This window comes from Puntigrus tetrazona, chromosome 22 (genome assembly GCF_018831695.1).
Source record: "Puntigrus tetrazona isolate hp1 chromosome 22, ASM1883169v1, whole genome shotgun sequence".
Lineage (NCBI taxonomy): Eukaryota > Metazoa > Chordata > Actinopteri > Cypriniformes > Cyprinidae > Puntigrus > Puntigrus tetrazona.
The window spans coordinates 14,024,072-14,046,571 of record NC_056720.1 but is presented as its reverse complement, the minus strand read 5'-3'; the positions used below and the strand labels follow the sequence as shown (position 1 = coordinate 14,046,571).

Genomic DNA, 22,500 nt, shown 5'->3' with positions numbered 1-22,500 from the left:
ATATATTTTATCTAACCTTACAAGTATTGTTAAATTAGAATGATTATATAATCGGTAAAAGGATTATTAAATTATAATTACTATTAAAAGGTTATTATTAAATTAGAACAATTGTTAAAATATAATTCATAATTATTAATTATAAATTAGAATTATTAAAACATAGGAATCATCAAATTAGAATGATTTTTAAAAAGTTATCAGTTATCATTAAAATGTTAAATCAGAACAATTGTTAAAACCTTACAGTTATTGTTAACTTAAAATGATTGTTAAAACATAATTGGTATCATTAAATCAGAATAATTATTAAAACTTTACAGTTAAATTAGAATGATTATTAAAGTCAAGTATGTGTAGGTTAGCTATATATGAAAAGATTACTAATTAAAATACTTTTTAAAATGATTTTTACTCACTGTACTGACAGCTTCTCGTCTGCATCAGCGATGAACATACTGCCCACCTGCAGACCAAAGCATAATTACGATCAATATGTACGTGCAAAGTCACTCCTATTGTAATGGAAAAGAGCAGTGTGAACATTCTGCTAAATTTCCACGGAAAGAAAAACTTTAAACAGCTTGGAAAAACACGCAGGGCCCTATGAATTCCGCCATGTGGAAAACGCAAAAGCCATCTAGTCATAAAAATGGACTTTACCAAAACATTTTTCATCCAGATTTGGGATGGATACATGAAAAGAAGGTCAGTACACTTAGAGCAAAACGAGGTATGTACTAAGCCACAAAAATACTATATAAACACGAATCCTGCATGTCTCTGTATAGATAAATGGTGCAGATGATTTTGTTTACAAAGCATATACTATTTTTATTTATGAGTAAATAAACAATCTCTAGAACTGCTCTGAGAGTCAATTCATGAGCGTCTTATTTTTCTTTTGAGATAAAATATCACACACAAACATAAATGGTGTGCACAGCAACCTGTCAAAATAAAAGTCTGGTTTAACTTGAAGAAAGTACGACAGAAATAATAATAATAATAATAATAATACATATTTTGTATTACTATTTAAAATATAAATGAATTATTTATGCTTTTATTGATTAATATTTAATGCAATCCCAACAATTACTGGAAAAAATACATTTTTGCTAAATGTTTAATAAATTGCCATTTAGTATTGTAAACTTTCACGATTTTAATTAATTAGACATGCTTTTTGATTAATAAAATACAATTTAATCATAACAATAGAGTCTAGAAAAAAAAAACGGATTGAAGAAAAACTGAAAAGGAAACACGATTTCATAGACATGAATAAATAATAAAAAAGTTTTATACCATGCTGGTAAGGGTGGAGAAAAAGCCTCCTTGGTTTTCTTCTTCTTTGTCTTTATACTGTCTGTGGAAATCAGATGGATCACGTTAAACCTTTCACAGACGTTTCTTCAAAATAAAAACATAAAAATAAAAAAACAAGATCGCATGCTACCTATTGTACTCTGCAAGTGCGTGGTGGATGACCATTCCCATGCCCTGCGAACAGATCCGTTCTATAAGACCAACGCATGACGGTCAGAAATATATCTTGATTTTCAAAAATCTGGCGGACTACTCACGTCCAGGGTCGGCTCGTCGTCCACTATTGAGAGTTTCACAATGTAAGGATTCACGGACTACAATGAAGAGAGGAAACAATGAATCTCACAAACAATGCTTCGTGACTAGAACAACGTGTTATCTTAGTACAAACATCACTGTGCATTCACCTCATACTTCCTGTAGTTGACCAGCAGAGCTAAAAGTACCACGGCATCGTATCCGTGCTGCGCTCGACTGGAAACATCAGACAGGATCTGGACAAAAAGAGGAGGATGAAATAGAGGAAGTTATGATGCTCGGGTAAAAAAAACACTACACATAATGCACCCAATCACAGTTTTACCTGTAGAATGGCCTCAAATATACTGTTGATCATCACATACTCCAGTATAGTGTTCTGACTAATATTATCGGTCACCTGAAAGAAAGAAAAACATTTTAAAAACACACACACACACACACATTATAAGCACATCCAAAAACATCTGCAAAGAAGAAAAGTATAGTGTAATGAGAATGCATAAATTTATAAAGGAATAGTTGAACCAGAAAATAAAGTTTGCTAAAAATGCCCTCAACAGGGCAGCAAAAAAAATAATCATGATTAATCACATTCAAAATAAAAATGTTATTACCCATTATGTGTTTTTTTTTTTTTTTGCACATTTTACATGCAATATATAATATAAATTACAAGCAGGAAAAAATGCTTTTTTAATGCGATTAATCACAATTTATCATTTTGCAGCCCCAGTCCTCATCCTCAGGTCACCGGGTTTCTTTCTTTATCAAATTTGGAGAAATGTAGCAATGATACACTTGCTCACCAATGGATGTGAATGGGTGCCGTCAGAAAGAGAGTCCAAACAGCTGATAAATACATCACAAAAACCCACACCACTCCAGTCCATCAGTTAATGACTTGAGAAGACAAAAACAGTGTGTCTTCTCAAGACATGAAGAACTAAAGTGGTGTGAATTACTTGTAGATGATTGTGATGTTTTTATCAGCTGTTTGGACCTCTGACGGCACCCATTCACTACGCAGGATAGATCCCCTGTAAGTGATGTAACGCTACATTTTTTCCAAATCTGATGAAGAAACAAGCTCCTCAACAAGTACATTTCTAGCAAATTTTCATTTTTGTGTCAACTATTCTATTTCTATAATTTCAAAATTGTTAACGTTTATGTTCTCGGTGCAATGACATTTCTATTGCAAATGGAAAAGTCTTAATTATTAACTAACGTAGCGTAAACTCTTTTGCTTTAGACTATCTACAAATTTAAATCCCAAATCTCCATTAAAAGTTAAATCTTAAAATAAAGTGTTGGGGTTAACGCCAACAATGGGGTTCTCTCAGAAAAAAAAAGCAGTTTATTTATGCTATAGTCATTTTCAAAGCTTCAGTGTGCCTTTATTATTGTTCACTTAATTTTCTGAAAGCAAGTTTTGTAAAAAAACAACCAAAACGTAAAAAATCGGTCTTGTTTCCAAACAAAAAGAAATCGGTATCAGCCAAAATATTGGCTGCAATCCAATACCGTGCATCCCCACTAAAAACCAAGTGGACTAATTTACTACAGATGTAAAAGCGAGCAGATTTTTACAAAAAGATTGCAGGAGAATGAATGCGCTGATCTTACAGTGACCAGACACAGCAGTAGCTTTAGACACAAGCTCTTCAGGCTCTCTGATCCATCACCGCACAGCAGGCTGTCCAGGCTCTCCATGAGCTCCTGCACGCACAGTTACATCACAGCTCAGATCAGCTTTCAGCAGAAACCTCCAGGTCGTGTGTGTGTGTGTGTGTGTGTGTGTGAGCAGGACAAACAACCCACCTTCATCCGCAGCTCAGCTTTGTCGAAAGCCCATCAGCATGTTGATGATGTCAAAGCCCGTGGAGGATTTGTTCTTCTGGTGAACTCCTCTGAAGAGCGCGCCAAGAGTCTCTGGAAACAGACAGGAGGAGGCTGGTGTGCTTTTCAAAGTCTTTGTCGCGTTCATTCAGATTTTTAGGTCAAAAGGAAACCGGTACATTTTCTGAATGCAGGGCGTGTTTTCAAACACAAAAGCTGACTTCAGTTTTACGTTTCCAATTGAATATTTCCATAAAATAATAAAGACACATTTTCTACGAGAACTAAACTTCCAGTACTGTTCAAAAGTGTGTTTTTGTAATGTTTTTCAAAGAAGCAAGTCTCTTGTCCACCAATGCTGCCCTCCGTTCACCTTCAGATTAAATTAAGATATTATTGATGAGATCTGAGAGCTCTCTGACCTTCCACAGACAGCGACCGAAATCATCCCAGATCCAGAAACGCCACTGGTGTGACTGTTTTCTAGATGCATTTACTACGTTTCTGGATCTGGATCATTTCAGTTGTCGTCTATGCAGATAGCTCTCAGATATTGTTTGAAACGGTTAAGCAGCATAGTAAGTATTTTATTATTTTTTTTTTTACCTGAAGCGCATTGACTACTTTGATCTGGTGCTCTTCACCCAGAGCTTGAACGCAGTGGTGGAACAAACTGTTGATGTTGTCTTTGATTTTCATGACTTCATCTCCGTCCAGAGACTCCAACTTCCCTTCCAGATACTCCAGATTGACCTGCTCGAAGCACACAGATCGATGAGACGGTCCACGCGCTCACCAAACAGCCGTTTACTACAATACGCGTCTGCCACTGACCTTCATCAGAAACAGCTCGTCCCAGAAGCGAGGATTGTTCTTAGTAGGGTCCTCTTTCTGATGCGAAAGAGCAAAAAACAGTGGTCAGCGATCTTTAAAAACATTTCCACTAAAATAAATGACATTGCTGATTACATGATGAACACTGAAGTTAGTAACGTAATTGCTTTTTAGGTAATGTGTTTTTAATACTTTTTAGGACACGTGTTTTAAATTTACCATAAAACATAACACTCTGATATAAAAAAACATATTCCTTAAAGCATTTCTGTCTGTTTTTGGGAATATAATCAAAGCTGAATGGTATGACACACAGTGGAGGAAAAATCAAGGGAGAATCATCAAATTATGAATAATTTAATGCTATTGTGTGAATAATATGTAATCCATAAAGAAATAACTGTAATCTGATTTTTTTGAATATTTTTTTTTGTTTTTTTTTTTAAGCCTGCATTTCCTTGATCCAAAATACAGCAGGAGCTGTAATATTGTTAATTTTTTTGACTATTTAAAATAACAGTTTTCTAATACATGTTAAAATGTCATTTATTTCTGTGATGCAGCGCTGAGTAATAATTTTCAGAATTATTACTCCAGTCTTCAGTGTCACATGATCCTTCAGAAATCATTCTGATATACTAGTGTTCTGCTCAAAAACATTTTTATTATTATTACCTTTTTTTTATTACTATTGCTACTATCATAATATATATATATATATATATATATATATATATATATATATATATATATATATATATATATATATATTAGCATATTAGAATGATTTCTTAAGGATCATGTGACACTGAAGACTGGACTTGTTGAATGCTTAAAATTCAGCTTTGGTCACAATAACATTATAACAAGTATTCACATAGAAATTAGCTTTTTTTTTTTAAATAGCAAAAAATATTTTAAATCAAACAAATGCGGCTCTTGTTTAGTCCTAACGAGACACATCAGGAAAAACAAGGACTTACCGCGAAGATCTCATCATACATCAGCACCACCTTCTCCTTCAGAGGCTTCTTCGAAGAGGAGGTTCTCCTCAGAAGACCTGCTTTCTTCTCAGTCTGAGCCATGGCTTTCAAACGCGACTACAAACACACACTCAGACACGTTAACACGACAATAACGCTGACAAATAACATCTCTCCTCGACGTGAACTCGGTCGGGTTTCTACCGAGACTCTCGTGCATGTGTTTTGACAGCTTAGCTTTAGCATGTAGCCTCCTAACATTATAAACCGCAAAGAAACGCTGGCCTTTTAGTAACACTTCCGAGTGGTATTTTAATACAGTAACGTTATACATTTAGGGCAGCCGTGCTAACTGATCAAAGCTAAACTGTTTGTCATCTTTTTTCTGTTTGTCATTTATAACACATTTAAAATAGTTTGCATTCCAGCGGTTACTTATAACAGTCAGGCATGGATATACCAGTTTGAACAGATAAATTCAATAATGTGTTCATACCCGGGTAAACGAATCACTGTATTTGTTCCATTACTCTTGGAGCTAAACAGATGGATTTCGCTCGACTGACTTCCGGTGGGAGCGGAAACCCCGCCCACGTGCTACATCACGTCCGCTAGCCATGCTGAGTAGACACATATAGCCAAAATCTTTTATTGTATTATACTCATAAAAATGAGACCATCGGTACTGATATGATTTGACAGATGCCGGATTATTTGTTTTGTTAACAGTCTATAGTGCAACATTAGATTAATCATTTAAAATAATATTAATGTATTTTATTGATAAATGCAAGTCAGCAGTTAAAAGTTATTAATTTGACACAAAAATCACTTCATGTAAGTATTATTAGTATAGATGTAACATGCATGTAAAAATATACATTTGAAATGTATTTATTATTCATTTAATTTTTGTATAGCTTAAATATTATAACAATATTTAAATAATTTTTCTTAGAGATTTTATGATAGATAAATGAGCGTACACTATTTAATATAATAGTAATACTAATATAATAAAAAAAAATAAAATGTTTTGTTAAATATATAAAAAGATGAAAAAATTTAAATGAATAAATCAGTTATTTCATTTTCTAAATTATATTCTGTATTTATTTTATCATATTTCTTGAGATATACGTGGATTTTGATTATTGGTAAGACCTTCCTCCTACTTTTTAGATAGAACCTTTTTTATATATATTTTTGTACATTTTAGATTTTATAAAATAAATAAATAAACAGCTTTCTAAGAAAACAAACAGACCTTTAGATTACATATTTTTTTTTATTTAGCATTTTTTTGTATGATACATATTAATGATCTTAGATCATCTGATTATTGGTAATAAAAAATGTTATCAACATTATCAAATCTTTAGTTTTTTAACTTATTTTAGAATTTTACTAATAATATAAGAAACTGTTTGTCATCGTGTGTAAAATATAATTAATTAGAATTTTATGATACGTAACACATTTATAATATAACTGTTATTTACTGATCAGACATTGGTCTTTAATTTTTATTTTATGCGTGCCTTAAAAAATTTAAAAAAAAAATAAAATTAAATCAAGTTTTCTTGTTTTATGTATTAAATTCTATATTTATGAATTTCCATCAGAATTCTTAATATAAATTAAAAATATAAATTTGAAAAAATTGATTGCAGTATTTAAGATAATTCTTAAAATAATTAAGAACAAATACAATTCAATCAATAGTTAATTTACAGATTAAAAGATACATTTCTAAAAGTTAATAATGATATTGAAGGTCGTAAATTAATTATTGCTAAGCCTTTCCTTCACAGACCATGTCTGTTGTAGGTCTAAATGTTTAGCAGTAGGTGGAGCCACAAACCGCTGCCTTTATATTCCAGCAAGAATGTTGCAGTGAGAAAAAACATAATTTGAAAAGGCTTGAGAGAAAAACCTGCCTCTTATAAGAACATGATCGCAGGCACCTCATGTGTGAGAGACTCCAGTGCTCCTCAAGCTTCAGTGGAATAAATCACACAGGGTAAGATCTCCACTCACTTCACACACACAGGCAGGACTTTGGGCAAGAAGGGGAGAATCCTGTTTGATAAGGTATATTGTATTGGGATTGTATTGTAAATTCTATTCTATGTGAAGGATTTCTATGTCATTTTGGCTGATAACTACGGTATAGCAGCTGTTTGTGCAACGTGCAACTCAGAAACTACAAGTTTTAGTGCTTCACGTAGAACAGCTGTGCTTTGTTTTATCCGTACACAAGGAATAATTTATCTGGTTATATTGCATGAGCATTTCTTACTTTTGAATGACAATAGACTTCGGCTTCAACTTCTAGCATGATTACATGAATAGGAGGTTTTGTGGAACAGAAAACAACAATTTCAGAAGGAGGTTGCTGGAGGGCTTTGTCGGATAAATATGGTGTCTAAGTACTAGTTGGTACATGCCTTCAGTTGCACTACTTTTGAAATAGCCATAATAAGCTTGTACTGTAGATTTACGTGTTTTATTTGAGCTGCTTCTTTCTGACACAGTCTGGGAGGTTCACAAAGAGCTTCCAGAACAGAGATGTTCATCCTCAGGGGGAAAAAAACCATTAAATTTAATATTACAAGACTGAATTCGTCACGAACGTTTCCCACAGTGTTGAAATGAGATCTGCCCTTGGTCTCAAATATGCTGGATATGGTAATTTGCACAAGGACAATGTGATACTTTTAAAAATGTGCCATGGCTTAATTGCTTTTATGGACTGGGTGAGCGGGCACAGTTTGGACACTGTTGTTTTGTGCTGCAATGTGCTGGACTCTGCCAAGATGCTGGAGAGCTGAGCCAGGGTCAACAGCGGTTTTATTCAAACCAAACAATGTGATCTTTGCAACACGGATGAAGTGTAATTGGGGTTTAGGTGGAAATGGTGCAAATGCACATGGGCTCGGTGATGACTTGTGAAAGCGCGAGCGTCTGTTTTCTCTGGGCTGCAGGTCACAATGTTGGGGATCTGCTTGTGTTTGAGTGTCGCCGTCCACTTCGCTGTGCCTCAGGAAACCGAAGCTCAGGATCCTGTCACATACACGGCAAGTAAAGCACAACATAGACAGACAGACAGACAGACAGACAGATAGATAGATAGACAGGCAGACAGACAGACAGACAGACAGACAGATAGATAGATAGATAGATAGATAGATAGATAGATAGATAGACAGACAGACAGACAGACAGATAGATAGATAGATAGATAGATAGATAGATAGATAGATAGATAGATAGATAGATAGATAGATAGATAGATATTGGACCAGTGTATAGATAGATAAACAGACAGACAGACAGACAGATAGATAGATACATAGATAGATACATAGATAGATAGATAGATATTGGACCAGTGTATAGATAGATAGACAGACAGACAGACAGACAGACAGACAGATAGATAGATAGATAGATAGATAGATAGATAGATAGACAGACAGATAGACAGATAGATAGATAGATAGACAGACAGACAGACAGACAGACGGACAGACAGATATTGGACCAGTGTATAGATAGATAGACAGACAGACAGACAGACAGACAGACAGACAGACAGATAGATAGATAGATAGATAGATAGATAGATAGATAGACAGAACAGACAGACAGACAGACAGACAGACAGACAGATAGATAGATAGATAGATAGATAGATAGATAGATAGATAGATAGATAGATATTGGACCAGTGTATAGATAGATAGACAGACAGACAGACAGACAGACAGACAGATAGATAGATAGATAGATAGATAGATAGATAGATAGATAGATAGATAGATAGATAGATAGATAGATAGATAGATAGATAGATATTGGACCAGTGTATAGACAGATAGACAGACAGACAGATAGATAGACAGACAGACAGATAGATAGATAGATAGATAGATAGATAGATAGATAGATAGATAGATAGATAGATAGATAGATAGATAGATATTGGACCAGTGTATAGACAGATAGACAGACAGACAGATAGATAGACAGACAGACAGATAGATAGATAGACAGACAGACAGACAGACAGGTAGACAGATAGATAGATAGATAGATAGATAGATAGATAGATAGATAGATAGATAGATAGATAGATAGATAGATAGATAGATAGATAGATAGATTTCATTTTTTTGTCCCAGTATTTATTTCATTTTTTCTTTGACTCTTCTTTTGCAGTGCACTGAAGGTTATGAATTCGACCATGAAAAACAAAGCTGTAAAGGTAATATTTATGTCTTGATAGCTTGATAGCGGTTAGCTCTACACCAGTATATTGGCCAAGCTGCTTTACCAGCCAGTGTTTGGACCCTCTGAGATCAGCACAGTATTTTCACATTTATACATTGACACACATGCACCGATATATTAGAAAATCAGCATCAGCCGTTAGAAACCCACCATGAATTAGAATACTGCATAAACAGGACCCGTGCTAGACAGTCATGTCAAAAAGACAGATAACTACTTTTGTGTCTGTTTTCTCCACAGATATAGATGAGTGCAAGACGCTGCAGGAAGCCTGCAAAGGGGGCATGAAATGCGTCAACCATTTTGGTGGCTACCTCTGCCTTCCTCACAACGCTCAGATAATCATCAGTAACGGCGAGGATGAGCCCACTCCCCCCCCGCCAGTGGAAAGAGTAGATGTTCAGCCCAGCTTCAGGGGAGATTACTCAAGACACATTCATAGCTCAACGCACACGATCCAGTGCAGCGTGGGTTACATGTCGGACTCTCAGAACTACTGCAGAGGTGAGCAATAGCTGCCCGTTCTCTGCTTGCTTATTTGCATTGTTTGTTGCACTTTTGGAGTTGAAAGATACCATGACCCACAATCCTGTGAGTGGTGTGTATACAATAGTCCATGTGTAGACTATAGCTTGTTCTGTTAAATAAAATAAAATGAACAATTCTTGCAAATCGCAATTCAGACTGCAAGCCAGTGTCCAAAACCACTTTCACTAGTCTGACGACGGGAAAGCTGTCAGATTTTAGCAAAGAACTAGCTTAATTCTTAATCATGCAATCACCATGACATGCAGGCATTTTTATATTTATGTAGCCTACACAGTAATGGTCTTTTATTTTGTAATTCTGTAATTTTGAACAAAAAACTACTACGCTATTGACTTCAGGTTTTAGTGGGTCAGTTTTTTTAAGTTGCCACTTAAATAGCAATGCGCTAAACAACCCAACTAACAATTTCTGGTTCCCGGCGTTCTGGGAATGTTAGTTTTTAGTTCCCAGAACGTTCTCAAGAGCATTCCCTTTTGGTTAGCCAGGAAAGTTTTCTTAACGTAAACAGAATGTTACCTGTAGGTTAGGGTATCTATCTAAGAAAACTTTCCTGCCTATCAAAGGAGGAACATTCTGTATAAGTTCTCTGAAGGTTCCTTCACTCCATACTCCGACACCGCTGCTGTAGGGAAGGCTATGGACCTCAATAAGCAGTACTACAAGCCATGTCTTGTTTTAAACTATTGGTTAATCATTAAAGATGATCAGAGTACATTTAACCATCATAATGAGCATTAAAATAGATTGTCTGTTAACATAAGAGTAACCACCATACCATATAACCCAGGTAAGTTTCTTAAGCACCAAATAGCAATGGCTTCAACAAAATATTGGGGTTTAGAAATGTTAATTTTATTTTATTTTGTAAATTTTATTAAAATGCACAGTGAAGAATTAGCGCTGAAAAGGCACGGACACAGTCATTTTTGCTCCTGGCCTTATTGAATGTGCATTTCTTGGAGTCTTAAACTACTTTGCGCCTGAAATGGAAGATATAAATCTTACGTTTTTAAATTTAAAATGGCCAAAAAAGTTAGAATGACAACATATACATTTTTCTTTCTCCCAATTCTGAGTTTATATCTTTCGATTCTTGAATTTACATCTAGCAAACCTGATCTTTTTCACAGATCTTTTCTTTTTGAGATAAAAACTGAATTGCGAGACATTAAACCCAGAATCCTGAGAAATAAACTTGGATTTGTGAGACATAAACTCATAATTATGTAAGCTTTTTATGCCATGTTGGAAACGAGCGCTCCTTTAAATTAAAAATGGCAGAAAATATTAGCCAAGAAACATACACGGCTAAAGAAACAGAAGAATTTAGATTCTAGGAGAAAAAAATGAATTATAGCGCCACCTTGTGTTCAATTTTCACAACATTTGGTACGTAGCTTCTTGGTGACCCTTCACGTATGCCAAAATGGTAGTGTGCCGAAATCTTTAGTATTCATGACGCCGTGTTTCCAAAATACCCTAGACGGTTTACTACTTCTGTCAAGATTTTTAAGGGTACATGCGATGGGCTTTCTATCCCATAAGGCCATGGGAGAATATTTATGAATGCTGATTCGCACACACTTATCGCAACATCGAGTGGACTGTGCATATGCAAAGTCTAGTCAATGATATAAGCTTTTATGTATTTAATAAAATGTAAATAAGCTATTTAGCCTACTTAGCCTAGCTTCTAGTTATTAGCGATTTATTTTATCAACATACACAGTTCATTCTTAGAGGCCAAAATGCTGGACAGAAGATGACCTCTCTGTGCAGAATGTATAGTTAACAAGCTAAGAAACTCTGACCTCTTGGGAAGTTATTATGTCATTGTTTGGGAAGTCATTGTGTCTGTTCGGAGGATGCAGCGCCAGAAATCTGCTTCCTCTTCTTCTGAATAAAAACAATTTTTGTGTGTGCGCTAATGGTGCCGATTCTTTCCTAACTTGATAGAAGACTCAGTCGTGTTACAGCATGCTGAATCCCTGCGCTAGAAGCAAACCATTTAGATTGCATAAACCATTCACGATGAGACTGAAAAGACAAGAATTTGCGAAGACGTGCCAACGAACATGTCATCCAACAAGAATAACACATTGGCTTCCCAATCTTAAATTTTATTAGATACTATGAGCAATCATTTGCACCTCGATTCCATTTGCTGTAATACTTGATAACTGATTTCACTTCTGCTAAAAGTCTCATGACAGATCAGTGTCTATTTTAATCCTAAGCAAAATTAGCATTAGTTTGGTTTTTGGTCTTGCTGGTGTGTCTTGATATATTTTAAGTGAGTATTCGTGAGTTTACAAGCTTTTTAGATCTATTGTAATTTTATTTTTTTACTATGAATTATTTTTTTACCATACTATAAATTTTACTATAATTTTTACACATAAATAATTATTCGTTCTTAATTTTTATTTGAGAGGGGTTGCACCATATGACATTTTCCACCTAGAACTAGAATATTTTCTGATATTCTAAAATACTTATAGATACTTGTCCTCTATTTTATGTTTTTTTTCCCCTGCATGTGTACGTCAGTCGCACCACATAAGCAGTTTTTTCAGTAGAGAAATAAATAAATAAAAAAAGTTATTATTTATTCATTTAAGATTATTTTTGTCTTTAATATTTTTATGCCTAATAAATAAATAAATGTAATGTAGATAATGGTAATGTATTGAATTTTTTTACAAGTTGCACCACATGACATTTAACCACTTGAACACAGTCAAATGGTATTTTAAAGTACTTGACCTTGTCCTCTCTCCTTTTGATTTAAGCCATTGTTGTGTGCAATATTCTTCAGACGTTCAGTAAATAGGCTGTTGTCCACATGTTCTTGGACACTAATCTTAGATCAAATGTCCCTTTAGCGACTACATTTTTTTGTTATCACGCAGCTACCAGAGTTGATGTGGTTTTGTTCGAGAAGTATGGGTCAGGACATGTATCTCTCAGCCCGTTAAAATGAGTCAACAATTAGCTCGGGCCTCTTCCCGCAAAAGAGAGTCAGCCTTCCTGCAATGTTTACATATTTTCGGCCAGTCTCTTTCAGAAGCGCCTTGGCAGCGATTCCTTCGGAATCTAACACCGGTTTGCTGGAATAAAATCACCATCATGTGGGTGATCACAGACTCCAGGTGTGTCTCTCTCAAAGAGTTGGGCAAAAAAGCACTTTTTTTTTTCATCTGAACTCTTGCCCGCGAGGCCTTGCCTCGTTTTTTCCTGCCAGGTTGGCTATCAGCAACACTAAACCCCTTAAAGGGCCCAAACGCTGGTCAGCAAAGCTTTGGAAACACTCGGCAAGAGGCCTCACGGGGGTCTTCGGATCTGTGCGTTGACATTATTCTCCCATTAATGCCTCAAATAGGTCACTTAAGAGCCTAGGAACAATCTGTCTTGTTCGGATGAGGACGCTTTTATGCTCACACGTGCTGCACATCCAATAGTCTGTATATGAATCACAGAAAACTGGCCTATTCTTAGGTTTTTGTATACAGTTACTTGACCGAACCTGGCAGATAAGTGCAGACCACCCACGGTGGCCCTCACAGCGTGAAAGGACACTTTCTGCGCTCCAGAGCGAAGCTGGAAACCTCGCTAGGCATACCAAAGAATGATTAGGAGTGCAGAAAAGATGTGTTTTGGAATATGCTACCTGTTGTTTTAAATAAGTGCCATTATTAGTGTTATATTTAAGGAATGAATGAAATAAGCAATTGGCAATGGCCAGTTATTTTGTTTATTACTCATGCGCTCTTATTTTTAATTTCATCATCTATCATTAACTTCCAATCGTGTGTTTTTTTTACAGATGTGAATGAATGCGTTACACATAAACCCATGCCAACATCAGTGCTACAATCTGATTGGCTCTTTCATCTGCCAATGTGAAGTCGGATATGAACTGGCTTCAGACTCAGTCTCCTGCCAAGGTTGGTTGGTTTTTTACACTTTGAATGTATTTTAAAAAGTATAACCTTTGAAGTTGTTGAAACTACATAATATAATTGGAACAGTCCGGGATATTTTAAACCTGGTATTAAATTTCATCAACAATAATTTTGATGTATAAGTAAACAAATAAATTACTGACAACTAATATCTACAAAAACACTACCCTGCTGTAGCCAATCACATCAATATAATCATAATCAAACAATATTTAAAGGTGATAATGGTACAATGGGTTTTTTTTATGATTCACTATATTTATTTATCTTAATGGACCTAATGAGCTACTTAACACTAAAAGCCACTCTTAAAAACGTCTCAATGCATTTGACGATTAAAAATATTAAATTAACTGGCATTTGTTTTAAAGTACGATACCACCTTTTTAAATCAATCAAAAAACTTAATAACAACAGTTTACACCGAGATAACTCATAACAATGTCGTCAGTTAGATTCTGATTGGCTGCCGATGTTTATTGCTCATCAGCTGGAATTAAATTGTCCTGAAAATGGCTTTAACAAGATCATTGTGTTTTTGGACTTTGCTATTAGATTTAGAATGATCATGAAAAATGATTATGGTTATTATCCTTGGTGTCAATGACTATTGATATGCTGTTGTCTTAAAGCATTCTGGTTTTCCTATGTTAGTATAGTTAAGTATAAAAATATGTAATCTTTCATCTCTGATAATCAAAATGAGGTCCACAGACATTAAATTGACATTAATTACAGTAATGAGCAATACCATGTCGTTCTCATCCGTGTTTTCCAGATATCAATGAGTGTGAATTCTCAAACTACATCTGCCAGTTCCAGTGTGCGAATCAGCCCGGCGGATACCAGTGTATGTGTCCTGATGGATACCAGCTCCAAGGGTCATGGATGTGCCAAGGTACATTAAAGTTCATACTGGCTCCTCAAGATACTCTGAAGATACTCACTGACCTTTTCATTGTGTGGTGTAACAGACTGTGGAGTTTTTTCTGCACGTGTGACATTAAACTCTTGAAACTTGAATCTTTTCCGACCTGTTAAAGGGATAGTTGACCCAAATATGAAAATTCTGTCTTTAATTACTCCCCCTTGTGTCGTTCCAAACCTGTAAGACCTTCGTTCGCCTTTTTGTAAAACCAATTAAGACGTTTTTGATGGATGCAGAGATATTTGGACCCTACCATAGACAGAAAGCATCTTAACACGAGGCTTATGGGCTCAAAACCCTATCAATTCGTCTCCTCCATATCACCCTATAGCACCACTTTGGAGAGTATAACACATATAAATAACATATGTGTGAACAGGTATGGTGGTGCTGATGCAGAACTACTTAAAAATGTTCTCAGTAACTTCATAAAATTCTAAAAAACCTAAGTACACTTCCATAACGTAACAAAATCTATTTTCGAGCACTAATTTTGTTCTTAATATACTACCAATGATTCTTTAGTACTTCTTAAGATACGCTTAAGATCATCTGAGTGTACACAGCTGTGCTTTTTTTGAGACACAATGAATATGAACTAAAATGCACTTTTTAACATCTATCTTTGCACTTGTAGCACACTTGAAACCCTCTTTCATACAACAGCACACTCGAGTGTAATACAAGTAGTAACTAAATACATTTTTAAATACAAAGGTAGTATGTAGCCGTTCATTTGTGGGTCAACTATCCCTTTGATAGATATAAACGAGTGTGAAACTGCATACACAACTGCGGAGAGGATGAAATGTGCTGGAACTACTATGGAGGATTCGTTGCTATCCCAGAAACCCCTGCCACGAGCCATACGTCAAAACGGGCGAAGGGTGCGTCTAATCTCCCGATAATGCCATACCCTGTATTTTTGAAAAAATGCGTCCACAAATCCATTTCACAAACTGTTTAACTCTCTATCAACAGACGCTGTAGGTGCCAGTCGCCAAGTGTTTGCCGAGACTGCCGCCTGTCATCGTCTACAAGTACATGAGCATCTTTTCCGATCGCTTTCGTGCCTGCGGATATCTTCCAGATTCAAGCTACCAGTGTGTACCCCAACATGATAAACACCTTCACCATCAAATCCGCAATGAGGAGGAGAATTCTACCTGAGGGTAAGATCTGTGATTACAGCCTTGCAGTTAGTTATTTACGCTTTACCAGCATTGGGTGTAATGTGTTACTTAATTAACAAAAGCAATTTAATTACTTTTTCCTTGAAAAATCAGGGCTCTTCCGTAAGTTAATTGCTGTTACTTCTACTGTGATAGCATTTAACACTATAGAAACTATAGATGAATTATATATAAAAGAATAGTGATTTAACATCTAACGTAAATTTTAGTGTAACCTTCTCCCTTTAAATACTTTGTTCAGTTCAAAATGATTTGTGCAATTTTATATTATTTATTTGAAAAAGGTTAAATGGTACTATTGTTCAACTGGTCAAGCTTTTAGATATACAGGACTAATTAATAAAAATGCCTAATTAACATATCATTGTATAACACCGTCTTTCTTATACTTTTGCCATTTGTACACTCCTTATATAATACATTCTTATACTTTGGAGTATTACTATTAACAGTAATGATATAACTACAATGTAAACATAATGAAAAATGGACAAAGACTGTAATATACAGTCGGTTTACCTTTGAACATGTCACATTTCTTATCCAAAATAGGTTAAGCTTCAACCCTTTTACTTTTTTTAAAATGCAAGGGGTTGAATCTTACTGGATTGTAAATTAGTGCACAAATTCTAAATGTTCTCGTGCTTTTTGTCAAGATTTTGAACAATCAAGCTTGACAATATAACTGTAATCGTAATAAAACCTGATCTACCTAAGAGCTACTCACCTGTGTTTGAACCCATACTTTTTTTGCAAATTCCATTACTTTTTGCCATTCCTGTTACATTTAAAATACCTAGGTTGAAGATCAGTGCAAAAATGTCTTGTAAACTCCTCAGCTGGCAATAACACAACACCAGATTATTTACAGTTCGCATTCTTCTGCTTTCTGCCAAGTTGTTTTCTCTGTAAAAGAGTGATCACTATTACTTTCCCCGTAACAGAGTTGAACAATTGAGCAGGGCAATTTAACTGTAAACACTACAATAGGTTTAGCATCGGTTCTGTTACATATATACTGATTTGAGGTTGTTAATAATCACTGAATTATTCTTTAATTTATTAGTCATCACTATTCACCGAATCGAGCAGTCATTGTTGCTCACAGTAATATTTTGTCCATAACAGAGTTGAAATACGTACCTGTGAACTTAATGAAATACACGTAAAGCATCAACCCTGTCACGGATCACTGTGATTCATACCACTGCCTGTGTTTGGCTTTGCCGTTGTCTTTCAGCGCTCCCAGTAATGTAAGTGCCATGTTGGTGATGACCAAGCCTTTGACCGGACCTAGAGAACATGTTGTGGATCTGGAGATGGTCACCCAGAGTAACGCCTCTTGAGCTACCGTTCCAGCTCACTACTGAGACTCACCATTATCGTGGGTCCATACCCTTTCTAAATCATCTAGATCGTACTGAATCAGCACTTGGTTTTTATGCGTGTACTGCAGCTTATGAATGTTTAAAAACGTTCAACACAGCATGGCTACCTGGTTGTGGTCTAGATCAGTGTTTCTTAACTAGTCGGTTGATACCTAAAAATGTGTCAGATGCCAGTTTTTAAATCGACCAATTGATATTAATGTTTGGTTTTAAAGTTTTATGCGAAGTTCACATTTCTATGACGAGTCTTTTGTAAATTAATTTTGATACTTTGCTGGGTTGCCATTTAATGTCCATTGCAAAATGTAGGTCTTGAAACAAAACTGGCTGAGAACCACTGGTCTAGATGGTTGCATGTTCACTGGAGTTTCAAACAGGAATTGGGTTAATCATCGTAAAATTGTAAAAATGTAGGTTCTCTGGTTTACTGAAGTTTTTCAAGTAACTTGTACTTTGGAACATGAAAGACAAGGGTCAAAGAGGGTGGACATGAAGACCAAGAAATATCTGAAAACAACACAGCTGGATACCAGAAGGAAACACAGTCGCTCAAGTTTCATTCTGAAAAGTACAGGTTATTCTTTTGTCTTAGTAGCAAGAGGTTTGCAAGATTATGCTGCACATCAGATTTTTAAATGGATAGTTCATCCAAAAAGTGGGTCTGTCATTATTTAACCATCTTTTGTTGTTGTAAACTCATATGACTTTCTTTAAGTAAAACACATAAGGTGAAGTTTAAACTCATTAAAACAAACTCTGTGGAGCTCCAAAAATTACAAAATTTATTGTGAATAGAAGCTATATTGTGAATCTTCTCAACAGACTAAAATAATTAGTCATTGAAAATACTCCCTACCAGAACCTTTCACGTCTTCAGATTGGTATCACAATTGGTTACGACGACAATTCAATGACCACTAATGACCGTACATTTTGGTCTGTTAGGGCCCACTACGAAGAACGCAGTTTACAAAAGAAGTGGAATAGGAAAAATGGTCTTGAGATGTGTTTTATTAGTTAAATGCAGTTGCAAAATGCAAAAGCGCAAATGGTCAAAGATGTTTCATAAATTTTTGCATGAAAACCACTGGAAAATCAGCACTGGAATTTGGTGAAGAACATGGTGTGGCTTCAAAAATGACTTTTATCATGCTTTTTTGGGTGTTTCATCCTCTTTCCCTCATTCCCCAGCATGAACATTCTGCTAAACCTCTCCTTTTAGTCCCTCAGAAAGTAACTGTGTGAGTTTAGAACAACATGAAGACGAGTGTATAACAACAGAGTTCACATTTTTGAAACTCTCTCCTCAAATCAAAGCTTTACACATTTCTCATGCAGACGGATTGTTTAGGAACAGAATTATCAAAAAAAAAAGTGCTTATAGATTCTTTACTAGATTTTACTTCTTAGCAGGGGAAAAGTGTTTTATAGGTGGAACATGTGGATAAAAAGCAAACAGAACTGCACAGAGTTCAGTGGAACAGTTTGTGTCGTAATCTAATGGCATCCTTAGCTAATGGAAATGCTTCCCTCCACCTTGCAAATACTGCAGAAATGACCTCCTATCCTATGAGAATAAGGCAGCAATGTTTGGAAACAGAGTGATGTTTTCAGGAAATTGCTGGCAAGGGTTTAGGGTCGCATAAGCAATGGAACTCTTGCCTAACATGTCGCTGTATGGGTTGCCAGAGCAGCGTTTGATCTTCTGCAGTGTTTCGTATCGATGGTCTGCTTGACAAAACACTGTTACTTAAATCATTGCGTCACACCCGGCGCCCCAGAGACGTGGTGCATGGGAGAGCCGGAATGGTTTGCGCACCACCACCGCTGTATGAAATTATTTCGCCAAGCTATCTCCACGTTGGCTGCTTCGAGAACTGACTTAGTATTTTTAATGCTTGCAAATCAATCTGAATGTTGTCATTATCTGTTTTCTTATGATCAAACACTGATTTCTTAAACGCTCCCGTTTTGATCATCATTTTGATCAGAATCTAAACTGATGTGGACGGTTTAACTTCTGCTGAAGTAGAGAACAGCAGGTCTCTATTTGTTTAACAAAACTCAAATGGAATTGGATTCGCACCTCTCGTTTAGAAATGTTTCGTTCAGTCTGCTCTCAAGTTTTGCTTTTTTTTTTTTTACTCATTCATAGCCTCTGTGCCATTTATTCTGCTGTAAAAAGTTTTGGAAATAAAAATAAATACAGTAACAGTTGTGTCACTTTTATTCGCTCGAAAACAAACGTGTAGTACCAGAAAGGAAAATGCCTATGTGCAAAAATTTAATCTGTTGCTAGCATTGCACAACATGCATGGGTCAGTTTGGTATATTCCTCGGAACAGTTTATGGGGACCACAGATTCATCTGCAGTAGTTATTACCTCCCGCAAGTTGCAGATGGGAATATGCCTAACTATGTGATGTTGTCATGACAATAATCGAGCAGTTCCTGTAAGAATATTTACACACTGACAGCTAGTCATTTACAGAAAGCATGCAAGTCATACATGAGAACTTCAAGGGTTTTTTATTAGGATTTGGTGCATGATATCCCCTCAAAAAGCATATATATATATATATATATATATATATATATATATATATATATATATATATATATATATATATATATATATATGTTATATGTGACATCTTTCTGATGGTTTTATTGTGATTAATCATGAGATTAATTCATGGCCTTGTGTCTCTCATGGGACCAAGATTAAGTAGAGTAAATCATTAGACTGGATGGTTTAGAACCTAAAACCTTTAGGAAACTTGCCCTGATATTTGAGCAGCCAAATGCATACTATTTTACTACTATTAGAGTAAAATGTTTGTATTCTTGGGACAATGAAAAACCTTCGCTTTACAAGGCTAAAAACCGATTAAAGAAGTCTAAATGTATTTTTAGTATTTGTAGGCAGATAAGATGCGTAGGAGGTCAAAAGATTGAGTTTTGTTTGGTACCAGAACCAAAACTTAATGCAAGAGCCTCATCTGCTGGTTACCCAGAGTATCGCATCGGGGACAACTCTCACAGAGCTGAAATTCACCTCAGTTTGCACTAAACTAAACTCAGCAGTCGTTCCAACACGCTTTCGGTTTTAGGATTCGTTAAGTGTATGTGTTCAGCTTTTCAAACATTCCTCGACAGAAATTGTGTATTTATGTCGTTAGTATATTACTACGAGGGTCTAAAGGTCCGGGAACGTTTGCGGCTGGTTCGCTGCTGCGCATGACGTAAGCCTTTTCTGTCGGCAAATTAGATTCGAACCAATCACGAAGTCGGAGAGGTTTGCGTAACCAATCGCAGCGCAGCGCTGTGACTCACCATACATGGACAGCCATCACCATATAAGGAAACATCGCCTCGCTTTATATGGAGGAAAGTAGAATCTTTAGGCAGAACGGCCTCGTGAGATAAATTCCTAAATAAGCCACGCCATCGGCAACTATATCGTTTCAAAAAACATCAAACGTAACGTACGACCAAAGTATAGTCATTTATGCGTTGAAAGTATGAATAACATTACGCGGTACAGACGTTACAGCAGGTGACTAGTTCTGTTAGCGGATGTACATTTGAAGCACGGTCGCGATTCGTTGTTTCCAAATGTGGCAAACGCAGCGTAAATTCAGTTGAGGTTTGATTGATGGACTGTGAGGCGGAAACTATACGCTGTAAACTTTGTACGATGGTCGTAAAGGGCTGGATTTTGGAGGTTTGTTTTTTGAAAATCACGAGCCGCTTATATCGCGACTTTCAAATAGAAAAACATATCCGTCCTCAAACTCCGGATACCGCGCGTTTTGACTGACGAGTTTAGCCAATGTTTCCTAGCTTCAGCATATGTGAGGTAAGTTCGGTATCGAGGAAGCGATCTGCTGGGTTTGATCTGGGATCTGCTCGGATCTCACCACCTTACCGCGGGCGATGTTGGGGGAAGCAGGACGGCCAGAGGGGCCGAGGGCGCTCCGGCAACACGGCACGGGTTGACCCCTCACAGGTGGGCAGCACATCTGGGGCTCTTGGGGTGGTAAACTCTACCATAAACCCATTCGACGGGGGGCAGATGACGGATAGATAGTCGCGTCGGTGGAGGTTGTTGTGCTGAGCGGCTCTGACGGAGAACTCGAACTCTGGGGACGATGAGGAGGAGTCCCGTGGTAAGACAGAGAGGGGTGAAGTGGGAGAGGAGCGGAGATGGAGGTCGGCGGATTTTCGGGATCTCACGCGGGACTGTCGGCGGCATACGAGGGGGTTTCCACCGGTGTGGCTTTCGGTGCCAAACCGGGCAAGAAAACGCGACGACGCGGGAAGAATTAAGATGGAGTTTATTGACAACAAGCTGGAGAGGTACACGACCTTCAGCAAGAGAAAGAGACTGGGATTATGAAGAAGGTATGTTCAGCCAGCACATGTGTGTTAGTTTTCCTGCTGCTAGTCAAGAATTAGCTAACAGTGTTATTGCTGCAACATCATTACTACTTCGATATTAGTGCTAAACCACCATGCTAATACTAGCACTGCAGCTATACTCATACATGCATTCTACTACCATTTACATTACCGATACCACATGGTAGTGCATATCACTAGGTTAAAATCTAGGTAATTGTAAAAATGCTGTAATACTAGTACCGATGTTGCTAGTATTACACCACTGCCAGTGCTGGTAAAGTTACTACTACTAGTACTGTATCAATATATATCGCCACAAGTATTGCATAATACTAGTTTAAATGATTATGCAGATTCAAATATTGTGGTGAAATAATAGTGCTATATTATTGTACTGATTGAAATGCTATTGTAATACTTTTGTCATTACTGTGGGAATATTAGTGCAATTAGTTTTAAGTAATTATACAGATTGCGGTGCCGTAGAATACTAGTAATATTAGTATTATATCTATTCTGAATTTA

General features: G+C 36.3%; 1 protein-coding gene and 1 pseudogene across 1 annotated transcript in view; one reads left to right on the top strand and one right to left on the bottom strand.

The window, feature by feature from the left end:
• The window catches only part of LOC122327219 (armadillo-like helical domain-containing protein 3), a 17,860-nt gene extending 12,009 nt beyond the window's left edge, over window positions 1–5,851 (bottom strand). Inside the window, 13 exon segments of the mRNA XM_043222432.1 lie at window positions 420–466; window positions 1,312–1,372; window positions 1,463–1,506; window positions 1,590–1,646; window positions 1,740–1,826; window positions 1,916–1,990; window positions 3,220–3,312; window positions 3,415–3,441; window positions 3,443–3,523; window positions 4,039–4,185; window positions 4,267–4,323; window positions 5,250–5,366; window positions 5,746–5,851. Coding sequence (XP_043078367.1) covers window positions 420–466; window positions 1,312–1,372; window positions 1,463–1,506; window positions 1,590–1,646; window positions 1,740–1,826; window positions 1,916–1,990; window positions 3,220–3,312; window positions 3,415–3,441; window positions 3,443–3,523; window positions 4,039–4,185; window positions 4,267–4,323; window positions 5,250–5,351 — 878 coding nt within the window. The 5' untranslated portion in view covers window positions 5,352–5,366; window positions 5,746–5,851.
• A 1,266-nt stretch (window positions 5,852–7,117) lies between these two features.
• Window positions 7,118–15,074, top strand: LOC122327218 (annotated as a pseudogene).
• Window positions 15,075–22,500: the final 7,426 nt, after the last annotated feature.